The 18,787-nt window shown below is 35.5% G+C and overlaps 1 protein-coding gene across 1 annotated transcript in view; it reads right to left on the bottom strand.

Annotated features, from left to right (window-relative positions):
- Positions 1-1,007: 1,007 nt before the first annotated feature.
- ADAM33 (ADAM metallopeptidase domain 33) overlaps positions 1,008-18,787 on the bottom strand; it is an 897,076-nt gene continuing 879,296 nt past the window's right edge. Inside the window, exon 14 of the mRNA XM_044064075.1 lies at positions 1,008-2,241. Coding sequence (XP_043920010.1) covers positions 2,117-2,241 — 125 coding nt within the window. The 3' untranslated portion in view covers positions 1,008-2,116. The remainder of the gene's footprint in view (positions 2,242-18,787) is intronic.

Raw genomic sequence — 18,787 nt, 5'->3', positions numbered from 1 at the left:
ACTATAGTGCGATGTCAGAGTTGGTATATTTAACTCCCCTACATGTGGGATGCATGGGGGCTTGTCCCCCCACAAAAACAGGCAGGTAAATTGTTTTATTTTATTTTACTGTTTTTTTCTTTTTCTTTTGAAGTTTTGAAACTTTGATCAACTGATAGGGATCTATATATATATATATATATATATATATATATATATATATATATATATACATATATATATATATATATATATATATATATATATATAAGGTCTATATTACGTTATCTAATACTAATGTAATCTAAAACGTAATAGCCGACCCATAAATGTCAAAGTGCTAGAAGCTTGAACGTTTCAACGGAGATGTCCGTACAGTGCAGAAATGGAAGTTTTCCATTGTCTGCACTGTAGTGCGATCTCGGAGTTGGTATATTTAAGTAGCAGGGGGGTGTGGGGTGCATGGGGGCTTGACCCCTGCTTACAGTGTTTAAATGATTTGTTTGGGTAGGTTTTTTGTTTTTACTAAATGTTCAAAGTTTTAGCACTTCGACATTTACGGGTTGACTATTACGTTTCTGATTACGTTAGTATTCGATAATGTAATATAGACCCATATATATATATATATATATATATATATATATATATATATATTTTTTTTTTTTTGTTTAACATATATATATATATATATATATATATATATATAAGTTAAACAAAATATATTTTGCATCATGAAGAATACAAACATACATTAAAATTAAACATGTAATACACTGTTAATACCAATCACTATGCAACAAAAATGGGGCTGTAACGAGTTACAGGGGCTTTTGAAATGTGAACTTCAGTGCTTATGAGATGCCTGACATTATAACACAGAGGGTTAAGTTGATGAAATGCTAAAAGCCTCTTATACTCCCAGATTTAATGAATACTGTTTGACTATGAGCGATTCACTCAACTGAAAAGTATTCCTGGGCTATTCCATAAAAAAAAGTTCTTATGCTTGGTTGATTTACCCAGCTAATTAACAATTATACTAAGTGCAAACTGTACTTGAGCCTGATGACTTTGTCTTGATTTAACATAGCAAACTGATGTAAAACAGCCATAATGAAGTATGTTTGCTTAAACAGGTTTAGTCATGTTGTTTACAACTGTCACATGTTATGCTCATAAACATCCAATATCAGAAGAGATGACACATTTTACTACCCAGACCCATTCTCTAAATGCCTCAAGGGTTAAGTGCTATATATAATCAAAACTATAATCTGTTGCATTCATATGGTTGTCATTGGACAAATACATTCTTTTCTGGATTTACATGTCTTCTGTTTCCTTGTTTTTTCTCTGAGTTTACCAGTACACCAGTGCTACATGCTGAGTGGCATTTAAAGGGTTGTGTGGGAGCCTGAACTACCTTAAATGTCTGGATTGCTTGGGGGATGCCTCCACCCACTGTTCCTCCTTACTGATGTATCTTTGTGCTGTACTAGAAATGAAAGAGATACCAAATCAAACTCAAAGGTAGACAACAAGATTTGGAAGGCATTTTCATTTATGCTGCCTGTGGTTTTAGTTAGTGCTTCATATTATATTTCAGAAGAACGTGATTATAAGACATATTCCTTGGCTGGATGCAGAGTGTGCAGTATTGGGGTATTGCTCTCAAAATCTTGTACTTTTTGTTGTCTCAACAATTGCACCTCATTGTGAGAATAAACTTGAAGAGTACGGAATAGGAAGGAGCTTATGAAGGTTCTGCTTCTCAATGACCACCTATATGAGACAACACAGAGCCTATGTCAGCTGGCAGGAAGCACTGTGGGCACAAATGCACTTAAATTTGCAATATTACTTTGTTGATATAATGCTTGAAGTACATTTTCTATGAAAAACTCCAAAGGAAACAAAGTTGAGGTCAATGTTGGAAGTCGGTTGATCACAATGTAACCCGTGCTTTTTTAGTTTCATCTTCTTTCCAGTTAGTAAGGTATTTTAAAATTTTGCATTGTTCCTTCAAGTTATATTTGGTTTATTTCTTCAGTATTTTCAAAATTCACAGCTTTCCAATATGCAAAGAAAGCTCATGGATGAGAAAGAAACATTCAATTTACACTGCTTCTTTATATTAAATCATTTCACTCTTCAAAACTTGGTTTACTGAGCTGTAATTTTGGCTCTGTTTACCCTTGAACGCTATCCACACAATCAATGCTAGAATGATGGGACTGAGCGCCATGCAGACCACAGAAGCTGTTAAAAATAAATAAATAAATCAATAAATCAATAAATAATGTAATTTCTGCACTCTGAATAAAACTCTGATTTTTGTACATCACACTTTTCATGACTAATGCTGAAAACGCATGTTTCATGGACATAAAACAGAAATATCAGAAGATTTAACCTAAATAATTTTATTTAATCAACAGTTAAATGGCCAACATCATGGATTTTCTGATCATTATAGTTTTTTTTTCATATAAGTTAATTTCATCATGATAAGCTCAACTGGAACAAGACTGTACACATTTCTTATGTTTAAACATGTAAGCATGCCTATTAGCTTGGTATAAAGGTCACTGTGACTTGCTCCTGGTCACAGATGGATGTCTACAGCACTAATTTTCATTTATGAGAAAGTGATGGAAACTGAACTGCCTATTCTTCCTCAGTGGTAGTTGTTCAGAAGATAAAGATAATCGAGAATTACCACTGCAAAAAATCCAGTTATTTCAGAGAACAACAGTGAATTAAGTACTTGTATGACTGAGTCACCATAATATGCATTACATTGACTGGCATGATCATAGCTGAGACAATAAATACTACTGAATGTTTAGAAACCTCAGCCTAAAAAAAGTGTAAATGTGTATTTTTGGACTGATCTTCACTGATTATCTATATGATATAATTATTTTCAGTAGATATAAGTGGGATAGATGCAGGAGTTCTTCAGAATTCTTTGTTTTTTTAAAGGATTGGAAATACAAAACAAATGATAATTACTATGAGATTGAGAAATACTACATTTTCTATATCTTCTCTGAGTTTGTGTGACCGTGCATATATATAGATAGTGGGAGGCTGGTGTAATGGTTAAGGTTTTCACCTTATACACACAAAGTGCAAGTTTTGTGCCCCCCATGGGATAACTGGCTAGGCTTAAAATGGCCCACAAGGGCAGTTAGCCTAGTACTAATCTACGAGACCTGTAGTGTAGGAGTTTTCACACATGTAAACAATATAAGCCTTTCAACAAAAGGTTTTTATTTGTTTTGCGACCTCAGAAATGTTGCTCATTTGAGACAATGACCTCCAAAGTCTTTGGATGCTTTACTTTATATTAATCATGTATTGACCAAATGAGACAGGACTAATCATAGTAAAGCCCCTCACTCTTAACTAGCATGTTGTATTACTCAAAGTAAATCATTTACCTAACTAAACCAAAGCTTCCCACTCATACCTGAAAAACACACTTGGGTCTAACTAACATCATTCAGTGAAGAATTATCTAAATAACACCATTATTTTAGGCATGTCTACAGAGAGGGTTATAGAACTCTCAATGCTACTCGTATGTAAATTGTGTGGAAAAGTATATATTTAGTTTCCCTTATTCATAAGGACTAAATATAAATATTCATTAAAAATTCGGTTTTGTTCAACTAAAAAACAATAAATCACTTGGCTCCGATGGTTAAATAGCTATATTCTACAACAATTATGAGAATAAGAGTAGCAATATGTTGGGTAAGTTATTTAAAAACATTAAGACCCTGTTGTATTTAACAAATCTTTATTTAAACCAACCATAATTTTAATTCCGAACGCAAATTTTGATATTGTACAAATTAAAACTTACAGGCTGAAATCAATAATACATATTGATGTTTATGCATCCAGATAGGTCAGCAGATTGCAATTTATTAATGAAAACTCAGTATAACCTTTCAATCAGTATTTATGTGAAAAAAGATAAATTAAAGGATCATAATATTCCTTTGGGCCTTATTGTCAAGGTAAAATGATAACAAAAAAGAGGGTTTGGCATTTATTCTATTTATTTATATAATTTGAATTTGTTAGACCTATTTCTGTCTTGGCCTGGACAAAAAGTAACATAAAATAAAGAAATCGCTAGTGCAATGAGAACAAATATAACAAATGAAGTTATGCACTAATATGTATACATTAGTGTACAATATACAAAGCTTATATTACTAGAAGACACAATATGCATTTCATAAGGTCATGGGGGGTTAATAGAATATCAAACTAAGCCATTTTAAGCCCAGCCAAGTTTACCTCGGATTTACCAAAATATTGTTGATGTGTCAATATCCCAAGGAATTTTATGATTATGATATAGATTTGTACACATCAAGAATTCAGAGGCTACCCTTGTCCATTAGGGACACAGGTGCCAAACCGGGGGTAAATTTATGATTTTCCATCAATTTATCCAAGTTACATTTGAATAGGATTAGGGATGAGTTTTGTTTAATATGGATGACAAGCCTATTCCAGAGAAGGGGGAATCTTTGAGACATACACCTGTCCCTCCAACATGTCCTGTTTATGTTGCGCATGAGGTTTAGTTCTTAAGATCAGGCATTTCTGATGCTAATTATGTTGTGAAAGTGCAACAGATCTATTTGTGTGGGATCAGAGGATGCCTTGCAGTCTAGGCACAGACTGACATGCAGCTGTCTGTAGGTGACCAAGTAGAGGGATAAGGCTTTGAGGCAGTCTATACGGGACTTGTTTAATTCCTGTATTCTTTTTCTGAGGAACCTCTATGGTCTATCAAGCTGTTGCAAATGCCTGATAAGGTACATGCCAGGGGATGCACTGTACTCAATGATGGTCTGATAAGAGTCAAATACATCAGAATAATGACCTCTTTGGACCTGGATGCTGTACTCTTACTTATAACTTGTGCAACAAAACAGTGATTTTGTCACTAGAGTCGACACATGGGGTCAAAGGTCAGATCACTGTCAACATGTGTTCCCAGATCCCTGATTACTGGGCCTACTTTTAGAGGTGTATTATCATGTTGTAATTTCCAGGGGTGGCTGCCTTTCCAAAGGGTACTATTATGCATTTTTTCACATTGCATTTTAGTTTATGGCTTTGGTAAAAAAAGTTCCACTTTAAAAAATGTTTGTGCATCAACACTTCCCTATTTGAAAGTTATTTTTATACTTGGAGTTTATGTTTCAATGGACTATCTAGAGACTGCATTGTACTTTTAAATGAGAGTGCTCTTTTTTCCCTGTCAGTTTAAAAGTTGTTTAAAATAACTAAAAAACATTTTTTCTGTGGAGAAATTATGTTTAGTCTACTTTTCGGTGCTAGCAAAGTGTTTTACAGTGTTTTTTACTGTGTTTTTGTGTGAAAAAAAGTGACTTCTAAAGATTTTAAATTTTTATTGGTTTTTGCAATTTGTTTTCCATAGAAAAGGAGAAGTGTTTTTGGCCTGACCATGGAACAAACTACCGGTCCCATGGTCAGTCCTTCTTCAAGCCACAAAAAGAAAAAAATAGCTTTTGCTAGAACAGCAAGCTAGCAATTTGCCTCTGCCACATGCTGGTGACTGCTGTGACCACAGCTTATTCCTCAGACCACTCATCTTTTATCCTGGATACCTCTGATGTAGCACCATACCTGTCAACTGTCCAGATTTTTGTCTCATATTTTTGGTCTGTTCCTCATAAAATTTGTGGTTTTCTGGCATATCACTGAGGAGTGTAATTACAGAATAATGACAAATATTTGAGTTTCAGACTTCATATTCTTCAGAAAATGCTTGCAAATAAAAATCCTATTCTAGCAACTTTCTACGTTTATAAGAGAAATATTTAAAATCTTTCCCTATTTTTGGGTCTTTGTCCCCCATTATTTTATGATATATCCAGATTTCTTGTGCTACAAGGTTGAGAGGTATGTATAACACCTATAGCCACTATGGACTGGGGTTAGTCATGTCCTCTGTGGCTGCTGGGGTCCCTTCAGTGGGCAAGGGAAAGCCATTATTGTCAGTTCAGGGAGAGGGAACAGAGAGACTTCCCTGTTTGGTCAGAATATTGTGCACATCTCCAGGGAAGCTGCTGCTGCCATTAATAAAATTACTGGACCCATTTTCCAGTCAAAACAAAACCAAAAACTAAACATGTATCTACTCCTCCTCAAATTTCCTGGGTCTGGATCAGGGTTTAATTCAGGCAACTGATTATTCTCATGATGTGTCTTCCATTCCTCCTTTCAGGAAGATATTCAGGATTTTGAATCTGGACAGGAAGAGGAAGGGACAAATATCAGGGTTTCTTTTCTGTTTTTCTGATTCACCCTCAGAGGAGAGCTCAGTTTCTGATTCTCCCTGTGGAAGTTTCTATTTCCCAGAGACTATTTCCAGAATGTGCCAGTATTTTCAGTGGGAGGTCACTGAGGTTTTTCAGTCACTCAGATAATACTATGAGCTGTTACAGAAGAAATGTCCAGAACCTTTACCAATGCCTCCAGTTTTGTCATCTTTGGAGGATGTATGTGCGTGTCACTGCCTATAATTTTCCTGATAGTCAGCCTGCTGCCCCTAAAAATATAGACAGAATGGATAAAATTCTTCAGCCTTTTATGTTTTTATACACTTTTCCCAAACCTGACCAAGCAGCTATCTTTTGTTAAGCTTACTGCTGGTAAACATTTTGTTAATTCCAATCCTACTCTTTCTGACAAGGATGGGAGGATTACTGAAAAGTATGGAGAAAAAAAGTGTATGCTTCTACAACTTTGGTTTTATAAAATTTTGAAGTGTCAGGCTCATATGTTAAACTTTATTCTAATTGTGAAAGTATGAAGAAATGTGTCTGCAGTTCCTTATTTTTAAATCATCTTTATTGAATTATCACTTATGACATAGGCGATCATACATTTATATAAATAAAATAAGCCATTATACATCACAAATAATCTTCTGTACAGTCATTGGCAATCTAGCATTACATAGCTCACTTAATTCCCACTTTCGCTTAAACATCACTCCTCCTCAAACATTATTCTGTGTGCAATGTTCCCACAATTCCATTTTTTCTATGAAATTTCTTCCTGTGTTTTTCTAATGGTCTCACATCCAGTTCTTTTACCTCTGTTACTATATTCACTACTTCAAATACAGCTGATTTAGACTTTGATGTCTATTTTCTAGTATTTTTTATTTTACAGCCAACAAAATTAAACTTTTCAAGGCCTTACTATGTCTAGGCAATTCAGATCCTGTATCCTAGCTAAAAAAATAATTCCCTTAGTCACACCAATTTGTTCACCCAGTATTTCTGACAGAGAGTTCTGTGGGGAATATTTAAAGGCTGCCATCTTATTACATTTCCAAAAAAATATATTCCCAGTTATCTCTTTCTTCCACATCACACCAACATTTGCAATCTACCTAAGGAAAATTTCTCTGGAGTCTGCTTGGGGTATAAAATACCTATGCAACCACTTCCAAGCAAAAATCCTAATTCTTCTAGATTTTTTGCATACTTCAGAGCCATATATATTTCCTCCCATTGTTTCTTTGTGAATTGCTTATCCAATCTCTGTTTGCAATCTTTTCTAACCCTCTCTAACTGATTCCTATAGTTATCATACAATATTTTATATGCCCTAGTAATTATACTTTTTTAACATCAGCATCTGTTCTACATTCAACTAAACATTGTACCACTGCTAATCTTTCATTTAGAATTCCCCTATTCCTTTCTATTTGCCTATACTCTGATATCAATTCTTGATAGGGAAGACAATCTCTAGACTATATAGTCCAAATGTATTTTTGACCTCTTCCCCTTCTGTTGTCTTTCCCTCTATAATTATTTGCTCCCTATACCTTTGTTCCTTTCCCAGTTTTCTCCAGTAAATTCCTGCCCCTCTTGTCTATTCTCTGTATCCCTGTTTACAGTCATCCCTATTTCTAGTAACTCATTTCTCCATTCCTTTGCTGGCTTAGTTCTTAGAATACTTTCTGCTTTAAAGCTGTGTTTGTTATCCATTCTGTCCATTTTGTAAAGAGAGTACTTGCATGTTCGAAAGAACAGATTGAAATACTTTCATTAAAAGCAGGTCCTGAGAGATTGTCTTTGAATGACTCATATCAAAGCTACTGGTACAGACCTTTCAAATGAATAACTTGACAGGGAAAAATTTAAACATTTAAATTTTTTTCAGATAATATAATTCTGTGTAGTATCAGATAACTGTTTTTGTTCAAAAAATTGGTTTAGGATATTATAAAAATAAAATTTCCTCTCAGAAATAGAAATAGAGTAGCAGAGCAAGAAACTGAATTGCTAGCCTGTCAGCATCCTTTATCTGACAAGGATACCAACACTAGCTGTAAAACGAAGAAAAACCTTCCTCAGTCAAGGCTTTGATGGAGTTCACTGACCTATACAATATGAGAGATATAAATGAGTTTTCAGTACCAGACTCACTCTTCTTTACACATTTCTCTCACAGGCACTGGACACAATCATGAATAGAGTATATGTTTCAAATAAGCGTACTAGTAGAATAGATAATGTTAACGTAGTCTCTTGCCCACTGTCAGATCATAACATGATAACATTTGAAGTTATATTGAATTCTAGTAAAAGCGTCCCACTTAAAAGGATTCCTGACTATATAACCAATATGAAAGACATTAAGGAGTTCTTTAATAAAGAAATTCATACTTTTATTGAAATTAATCATACACGTAACACCTCAGATACAAGTTGGTGTGCACAAAAAAAGAAATAATGGGACAAACAAATTGATTTGAAATTAGATAGTCAAAAAGGAAATAATAACTTAGAAGAAATAAACAGCTTAAAAAGTAGATATTTAAAAAATACAACATAAAACTATGATAAATGAAGAAAATATTAAAATAACTAATTATTCCATAAATCCATGCAAAATTGGCTACTAGAACAAAAATGATTGTTAAATCTGGCCACATTAAAGAATTATACTCCTCTAGTAGTAAAAAGAAGATTACTGAAATATAAGGTAATTCTGGATGTTTGCCAGTTTCATTTTAATAAGATTAATCATGCAGGTCACATTTTAATAAGATTAATCAACAAAAACCAACAACGGATGTACAAGTTCTAATAAAAAATATAAAAAAATATACTAAAAATACATTGTCAGAATATCAAATAAAAATAACTAACAAGGCTATATCAATGTCTAAAGTCAAAATTCAAATAAACAAATTAAAACATAATAAGGCACCTGGAAATGATGGTATAATACCTGAACTATACAAAATTATGACAAAGGATGCTTTCAGTCTTCTATTAGAGGTATTTTCAATAGTTAAAGGACTTAAAAAGGTACCACCATCCTGGAAATACACCTTAACATCCCCAAATTAAAAACCTGACAAAGACTTAACACAGTGTTCTTCATATAGACCAATTTCATTATTAAATGTAGATTATAAAATATTCATGGCAATCTATGCCTCTAGAATAAAATCATTTCTTCCAGTGTTGATAAACAATGATCAGACTGGGTTTATAGTGAACATGAACACCTATGATAATATCAAGAGAATACTATCAATAACTAATTATACTAATAATTGAAAAAAGAACTAAGTTTGGTTAGTCTGGATATCAGTAGTGCATTTGATTTAGTTAATTGGGAGTACTTACTCTTAGTATTAGAGGAATGTACTTTTTCAATCATTTTTTTACAATTAATCAAACTTTTCTATGAAAACTCCTTTGCATACATTAAGATAGGATCATATAATTCCCAATCAATCGTGATTACTAAAGGTACTAAATAGGGTTGTCCTTTGTCCCCATTGCTTTTTGCTCCAGTTATGGAACATTTTGCAAATTATATAAGATGAAATAAAAACATCAAAGGCATACTAATAAATAATGATTTAATCCCCAAAATACAATTATTTGCAGAAGACATTCTATTAACTTTGATTATTGCAGTATTTCAAGCAATAGAAATATTCCAGAAGAAATCAAGACTCACTTTCAATGAGAAATACTACCTGTTAATTATAATATTAATACAACAGGTAATAAATTACAGAAATACATCATGAAAGATGGTAAAATCACTTACTTATGGATAATCTTGTCTGATAATATTAAAGATATAACAACCCTTAATTACAATAATAACTTTATAACTTAAATTTCATAAAACAAACTCTTAATAAATGGAATATTTTTTTCACTATGGAAGAGAGACTCTCCTTAATTAAAATGATTATCCTTCCAAAAATTCTATATATACTACAGTCATTATCCCTCCCATTCCCCCCAAAAATATAAATAAGTATGATTCTTTGTTTCTGAGATTTTTATGGTTTCCTAATAAGTCTAGATTAAACCATCACATTAGAGATGGGACATCAGGTGGTACTGGTTTTCCAGATTTAGAATTATATTCCTTATCCTCAATTGTTAAGACAATACATTTTTGGTTAAATACCAATTATCATGTCAAATGGAAAGATACTCAAGGAGGTATCTGGTGTATATCCAATACTTTAACAAAATCATATCATACTAAAATACCTACTAAAAATTTCATTGGTTAGTAAAAGACAATTTTATAGAAAAGAACAGCAATCCAGTTAACTTTTATTATATTAATACAATAATAAAAAGAAGTTATGTACTCACCATAATGTTCCATCTGAGTAGTTTTACTTAATTTTTCTTCAACCTGTGGGTATTCGGATCCATATTGGATCTGAGCCGGCAACTTCACAAGCATCTGCTCCGAGCTCCTCCCCATTACCCATAATACACCACCATCTACTACTGGGGCCAAGAATGAGTGAGACATGAGCCCTTAGACTCTGGACCCTGTCTAGAGTTAGGAAGACTTTCAATTGAAGGGTGTCTAGCCATGCCCCAATAAAGTCTAAGACCTGTACAGGATTCAAGAGTGACTTGGGAATGTTGACAGTAATCCCTAAAAAGGCTGCAAGATGTTGGAAGAAATCCCTGGCTTGGCAAAGTAGACACTTGGTGGAAGCAGCGAGGAGTCAATCGTCTAGATAAGGGAATACCTGAATCCCCTGAAGCCTCAGGTGAGTCACTACTACTGCTATTACCTTGGTGAACACCCTGGGGGCTGTGGTGAGACCGAAGGGTAGGGCTCAGAACTGGAAGTGATTGGCTCCCAGCCAGAAGCGAAGAAATCTCCTGGAGCTTCTGTGCATCTTGATGTGGTAGTAAGCGTCCTGGAGATCTATTGAGCACATCCAGTCAGATTCTCGAAGATAAGGGAGAATGGACTGCAGGGTGACCATCCAGAATTTCTGTTTGGTGACAGCCAGGTTTAAGGTTGACAGGTCCAAAATGGGTCTGAGATCCCCTGTATTTGTTGGCACTAAAAAGAACCTGGAATAAATGCCTAACCCGGACTGATCAGGGGGGACTGGTTTGATGGCTCATTTTTGAAGTAGCTTGGAAACTTCTAGCACTGCCGACTCCCTTTGAGCGGGTGGGACATCTGGGAGGCACTTTGGTCTGAGTGGAGGGGCAACAAACGGGATGGTGTAACCTCTGGATATTATTTGTAGCACCCAACGATCAGCAGTTATGGACTCCCATGCCGCCAGGTGCAATGATAATCTTTCCTCGACTGCCTCCAGAGTAGGGCAGTCGGGCAACCCCTCAGGGTTGCTGTGTCTGCCTGTCTGAGAAGGGTTTACTAGAACCAAAGTTCCTTGGACCTCCTCTGCCTCTGGGGTGGCATCTATCAGGTCCCCCTCTGCCTCTAGGGGACGAGTTGTCCAGAAAATCCCAGGAAAACTGAGATTTCTGGAACCACATCTTCGTTTGCCCTCTCTAATTCTAGGAAAAGGATCTTTGAGGGTTAGAGAAGTGGATTCTGATGGCAGACAAGGTTTTCCCATCTTTCTCACTCTGGACTAGGATGTCACGGACGATCTTCCTAAATAGAGAAGAACCATCATAGGGGGCATTCGTAAAAGATGCTTTGAAGGGGTCCGCAAACTGACACAGTCTGAGCCAAGCGTGTTGCCTCATAGCAATGCCAGAACCAGCCGCCCTAGCTGCTCCTTCAGTAGCATGAGAAAGGAGGCACATGGACGTGTTCGACACTGATTTCAGAGTAGACATTTTTGCAGAGAACAGATGCTTATCCTCCTGCAACAAAGACTCTGGGGGCGACTCAGCTACCTCCTTGACTAAGTCTGTTGTAGTCGTATGACGTGTGCCAAGTAGTTCAGCACTTTGATGGAAAAGGTTGCTGAAGAAATAACTCGCATCCCCAATCGATCCATAGTCCTGGATTCCTTATTCAGAGGATAGACCATGGAACTCCCTTGAGCCAGTTCCTTTTTGGTGGCTGCTGAAACCACCATAGCGTCTACAGGGGATGCTTTATACCAGGCCGGTCTGTCAGAGGGTGGAGAGAGAATTTTATCAGTGTGCTTTGGTTTTGGCTCTATGGTGTCTGGCTCCTTCCATGCCCATGTGGTGATAAGATCCACTAAAGGATCCACTGGTGGGGACACCCAGGAAGTAGATGCACCCATGCCAAAAGCCTCCAGGAACACTGATTCGTCTGAAGGTTTTGGGGCTGACCAACCTCCCCTCTAGCAGAGGATCTCCATGATGTCTCCAAAGGAGACATCCTCAGGAGGTGACCTAGCGGAACCTTCTCCTTCATCCAAATCAGTATCCTCAGTAAGGGACTCAGGGGAGTCCAAGTGCCTCCTTTTGCACGTGTGCTTATGATGCCCCTCCTCAATGGGACTCTCTGAAGAGGTCTCACGCGCAGTGGGGAGTTCCTCCAGGGGAACCACCTGGGGCTTCTTTAGCACAGGCTGTCCCTGAGGCAAGATGAAGGAAGTCACAACCGAGTCTGAGGGAGTCTGGGTGGAATCCAAGGGAATAGGCTGGGGTCTCGATCCTTAGGAGAGAACCCACTCCACCACATCGAATGCTGAAGGAGAGCAAACTTCCTTAGAGCCCAACAAGGAGAAAGCTCTCCCTGGGTCTGTTGTGAGGATCGGAGCTGAGGCTAAGGTAACCATAACTCCGAAGGAATGGTCTGGATCCAACAAGGTCGGAGCCGAAGACACATCCATCCTCTCGGGTCCGACTCCCAGCTCTCGGCCCCGAGGACTGCTTGGATCTGAGCTAGTCAGATCCAAGGAACTCAAGGTAATTGCCGAAGTCGAGGTTGGTGGAACCATCGGTGCCAAATCCCCAGCTCCGGAGATCCTCCTTGAGTGGGAGCTGCAGAAGAAGAAGCTGAGGCCGTAACCATTGACAAGTCCAAGGCCGATGCTGGAAGCAGGCCTTTAGCCGCGAGTTTAGCCTTTCTGTCTCTTAGGGCCCTTGGGATGAAACCTGCACAAATGCTGCATTGGATGGACTAGTGGGGAACGCCCAAGCAAACAACACACAGAGTGCGGCTATCCGCTGGTGAAAGCTTATGGCCACACTCTGTGCATTTTTTAAAAGTTGGTTTAGGTTGATCAGACATCACAGCAAAAACAAAACAAACACCCAGTCACCAAAAACCTAGCCTGACCACGCACACGCTAAAGAAGGGAAGAAACTACACAAAAACTACCTCTTTTTTTTTTTTTGAAAACCGACGAACTAGCAAGGGAGAGGAAAAGGTGAACTAACTCACTGAAAACTCACTAAAACAATCCCAAAATAACTTACAGTACCACTGAAAGCTCAGAGCTATGGAGATCAAGATGCTGATGCATGAAGCGACAAACGAGATCTGGGGGAAGGTAGTAGATGGTGGTGTATTATGGGTAAGGGGAGGAGCTTAGAGCTTGGAGCTCAGAGCAGTGACGTTGCCGGCTTGGATCTGATATGGATATGGATCCAAATACCCACAGGTTGAAGATAAAATCAAGTAAACTACTTCAGATCCTCCTTTAAAGATTTCATTTTCAGAAGCCCTGAATATAAAGTATGGATTTTCTTTGCATTTCCAATTGCCTACATTCAAAATAGTATTAATACATTTAATTTAACAACCATGACTACATTTAAAGACAAAAACCTGTTGTATTGGTATCAATTACTAGATAATGGGCAGTAAGAATATACTGACCATATCATTAATAAGTCTGAGTGAAGCAAAGACATGGTTAGAAATTCAAAATTGTAGACAATTAGTTGAACATAAGATTAATCTAATGCAACCAATAGTTAGAAATTCTTTCTCCACATTCATTAATCTAGTCATTATTCTAATGCATCAGAATATAATTGGAAAGGGACGTCTATCTAAAATATATAAGGTACTTAAGAAATTAACAGTATTTCACAAAGAAAGCTATTGAGATTATTTTAGACTTGTTAATAATAACTCCCCAAGTGAAGATGATAAAAAAACTAATACTCCAATCTTCAAAACAAACCACTTCATCAGTAAGGTGAAGGATATTCTCTTGAAAGTTCTTACATAGAACCTTTATCACACCATGTAAAGTTGAATTGAAGTGTAATAAAGACATAGGATGCTGGAGATGTAAACTAAATGTTAAAGCTGACTGGCAGCATATGTTTTATGATTGAATAAAACTTAAAACATATTGGGATAATATGAATTCTCTCTTACAGTTTGTTTTTAATGATAAATTTACACTGAACAAATCTCTTCTTTTATTTAATACACGTATTCCTGCTTGTGTCACAAAAATAAAATACCCTCTTTTATGGAGTATGTCAACATTAGCAAGAAAAGTCATCACCAAGAACTGGAAGAATCAGATGACTCCCACTATGAAGCAATTTGTACACTTGAGGAAATTCAAAGAACTGCTGGATAAACAGACTTTAATTAACTAGCAACTACTCATCACATTTCATTTTCTGTTTAGAAAGCTTTGTTTTTTAGTAAACATAATTGTAAATAGTTATTTTAGTTGTTAATTATTGTTCTTTTAGATATGTACATTTGTTTTATAATATTTTTATCATATATTAATGTTTTGTTGTTAAAATTTTCAATAAAAATGATTGAGAAAAAAATAATACTTTTTGCTACTTTATGAATATAATATTATGTATGTCTATTGTTATTCTCCTTAAGAATCTGCATCTAAAATCCCACTCTCTCCTTATTTCTTAAACTTCCTCCATTTCATCATCATCTCTTTCCACTATGAATTATAACTTTCTGCTTGAGCTTTGTATATATGAGCCTTAGCTGTGTATATCTAAAATATCCCTTCAAAGTAGGTAAACCCAATCCACCTTGTTCTATTGGAAGGATCAACTTATCCCACTTGACTCTTGCCCTTTTTCCCTCTCAGTTAAAATCCTTCAACTGTTTATAAATTGCTATCCATAACTTCTCCTCTGGTTGATAAAAATATGCCTGACTTGTGTATAAAACTAGAGACTAAACATATTCACTGTTTGTATTTTGCTATCCATATCCATTAATAAGAGTTTCCAGTTCCTCAGTTTTTATATTATCTTTTGTTTAGTTTATTCCCACATATCCTTAGTGGTCATAACAAAATCCTTTTTAACCCATACTCCTAAGTACTTCAACTTATTATGCTTCCATAAATATGGGTATTGCTGAACTAGTTTATGTGTGGGTACATAGTTTACAGCTATAACCTTTGTTTTACATACATTAATTTTATACCCTGAAAAGACTTGAAACTGTCCTTTTCTGCTTTTATCAGGTACAAAACAATATCATCTGCAAATAAAACCAACTTTTCTTGACTATAATACCAATTATATCCTTGAATTTCTGAGTCCTTTATTTTCTTTGCCAATGGTTCTAAACATAATGCAATTAACAAATAGGAAATAGGACATCCCTGTCTGGTTCCTACATTCAGATAAAACATATCAGAGAGAAACTCCTCACTTTAAATTTCACCTCTGATCCCTCATATATCCTCATAACTGACCTTATTATTGTGTCAGGTAATGCAAATGCTTCCATTGCCCTACTCTGTCAAATGCTTTCTCTCCACCAAGACCCACTAATAATAGTGGCATTGTCTTACATTAGGCTTCCCTCTGGATCATCATTGTTCTATTAATTTTGTTAAATGTTTGTCTTCCTTCCACAAAGCCACACTGATGCATAGCTATCAATTTTGTCAATAGTTTGGCCATTATTTTAGCCATTATAGACATAAACACTTTACAATAATGGGAAATCATGGTTTAAAATTGAAATGGGCCTATATGAAGCTGGATCTGATGGGTCATTACCATCTTTAGGTATTACAACCACCACAGCTTTCTTCCAGGATGCTATTGCTTCCCCTCCTTTTAAAATGCTGTTAAACAAAATCTTCCAAATCTTTATCAATTTCTTCCCTCCTAGTTGTAAACTTCCACACAAATGCCATCTATTCCTGGAAACTTTCTTGTAGATTGGTTATACATCACAATTTTTATGTCATATCCTCCTATCCTAACTGTTAATAATTGAGCCTCCTCTACCTCTGACCTTTGTATATTTAATATTTCCATTTGTGCTTTATCTTGATTTCCACATTTCTCTGATTTATACAGGTGTTCATAAAATGTCTGAAATATTTCTAAAACTTCTATAGGATCTTGGTTATTTTCTTTGTTATACGAGCCCTATGCTTGGCAACAACCATTTCTATTTTCTGTTGCCTGAATCATTGTGCTAAAAGATTTTGTGCTCTGGCATTATCAAAAACAGTTGCTTAACAGCAATTCATGCATATTATCCATGTAGCCCCTTATTTTCTCTTTAGGTCTCTGCAGTTGCACCTTTTCTTGTTCTTTGAGATCCCCCTTATTGTACAATAGTTTAACCTTTGTTAGTCCTTCTAAATCATTCTTATTACTTCTTAACCATATATATTTTTCTTTTATTTTTACCCTATTTTTAAACTCCACGTTCATTTTATCCCACTCCCTAGCTATAATCTTCTGAAGAAATTTCAGTCTGTATTAAAATGCCTCTCAGTATCCAGGTATTAATGAAATGATTAGTATTGCCAGTATTTTAAAACTTGATTACATCTTAGGTTAATTTTAAAAAAGGTATTTGTAAGTAAATTTTAGAGTTTGCATGTTGGTTTTAATATTAGCAGGTTAGGAGTTTAATTCAATAAATTATTGCATATTTTTTTTAGTACAGCATTTCAGATTTTTAAATGAACAATACAATTTTCAAATGGAAAATAACATTTTTTAACATTTTCTAACGTTTTGATTTTGATGTGGATATTGCTTTTAAAACTAAACAAAAGGTAGATTAAATAATTGAGGGTGGGTATATAAATGACTGGGTGTTGTGTGTAAAGTTGTTCTGATGAAGTCTCTGTAGTGGAGAAGAAAGTGCTAAACGTTAATAAAGTGTGGTGGTTCATTTGGACGTGGTTGTCTTCTTGCTGGCTTTACATTTATCGGAAATTTCAGTCTTCCCTAATAACTCCTGAATAATTTCCACTACCCATTTCTTAAAATCCTCTCTTTTTAACATATAGATGGGGAAGTTTCAGTGTCTCATTTTTACTTCATTACCTTGCATTTTTACTTTGTTATTACTCGCTCTACTCCCAATTCATTGCTAACTCTGAAATAGTATCCCCACACAAATAAAACTGTCTGACAAACTGAATAGCTTTAAAACCACTGCTTATACAATATCTTAACAAATCCTGGTTATACACATGCTCATTTTAAGGTTGAGACTTTGTGTTCATCATACGATACTCTCCATATACTCTTTAAACAGAATACACTCAACCTCTCACTGAAATGACAAAACACTTTTATGCATAACTGCTGCCTGTACAATCCAATAAGCTGCAAGTGGGCTTTCACTTTTGTAACTTCCACCTCTATAAAATCTTAGAATGTATAAATATAACTACTATTTCTGTATAAATGTAAACAGAAATGTAGCTACTCTCTGTTTAACTGGAACTTAGAATAATGCAATGTAAGAAAATGGAGTTTTTTCCGTGGGCCTCCGCTGAAAATGGTTATTACCCAATCGGACATTCCCAGTAAAGAAAGACAAATAAATAAATACATAAAATATTATTGGCACATGATCTGAAGCAGTTATTGCATGTGTATCAAAACTTTTAATTAAATGCACATCGTCCTGTGAAATATAATTTTTGTCTACTCTAACCCAGTTATTGTATCTTGGGGAATAATATGTAAATTCTCTCTGAGTTCCTATTACTGAATTCACACCTTCCAAACTAAATGACTTCACATATTTCTTCAAAAATACACGCTGTTTCATTATATTTTCCCTTTTAGACCCCCCCATATGCATCCTCACTGTTGCAAATTAAATTCCAGTCCCCACCTATAAGTAATATTCAATGCTGGAAGCTGATTATTTCTCCCAGAATTTTCTTAAGCTCCATTGTAGCAGTTTTAGGAAGAATATGAATACATGTCAGCATAATCCTCCTCCTCTATTACCAGCAGCCCCTTACTACCACAAATCTACCATTAATTATCCTTTTCCCCTTCTATCTATTGGAGGTCCTCTAGCAATTAATATAAGCACACCCTTTTTTCTGTGTCCTAACTATTCCTCTGAATAAACATGCTGAAATACTTTCTTTAACAAATTCACATGCTCAGTTCTTTCTAGCTATTTGGACTTTGCATTTCTTAATATACCTCACTACTCTTTCTATTTGTATATACCTGTGAGACCATTCATGTTGCAAGGTAATTTGGAAAGTGTTGCATTATGATAAGAAGTTATTGTTCCCACCTGT

The sequence above is a fragment of the Protopterus annectens genome, chromosome 2.part2, assembly GCF_019279795.1.
Source record: "Protopterus annectens isolate FY-2018-M chromosome 2.part2, PAN1.0, whole genome shotgun sequence".
In the NCBI taxonomy this organism is placed as follows: Eukaryota; Metazoa; Chordata; order Ceratodontiformes; family Protopteridae; genus Protopterus; species Protopterus annectens.
The sequence above is the reverse complement of the archived record's forward strand: the minus strand, read 5'-3'. Positions and strand labels throughout refer to the sequence as shown.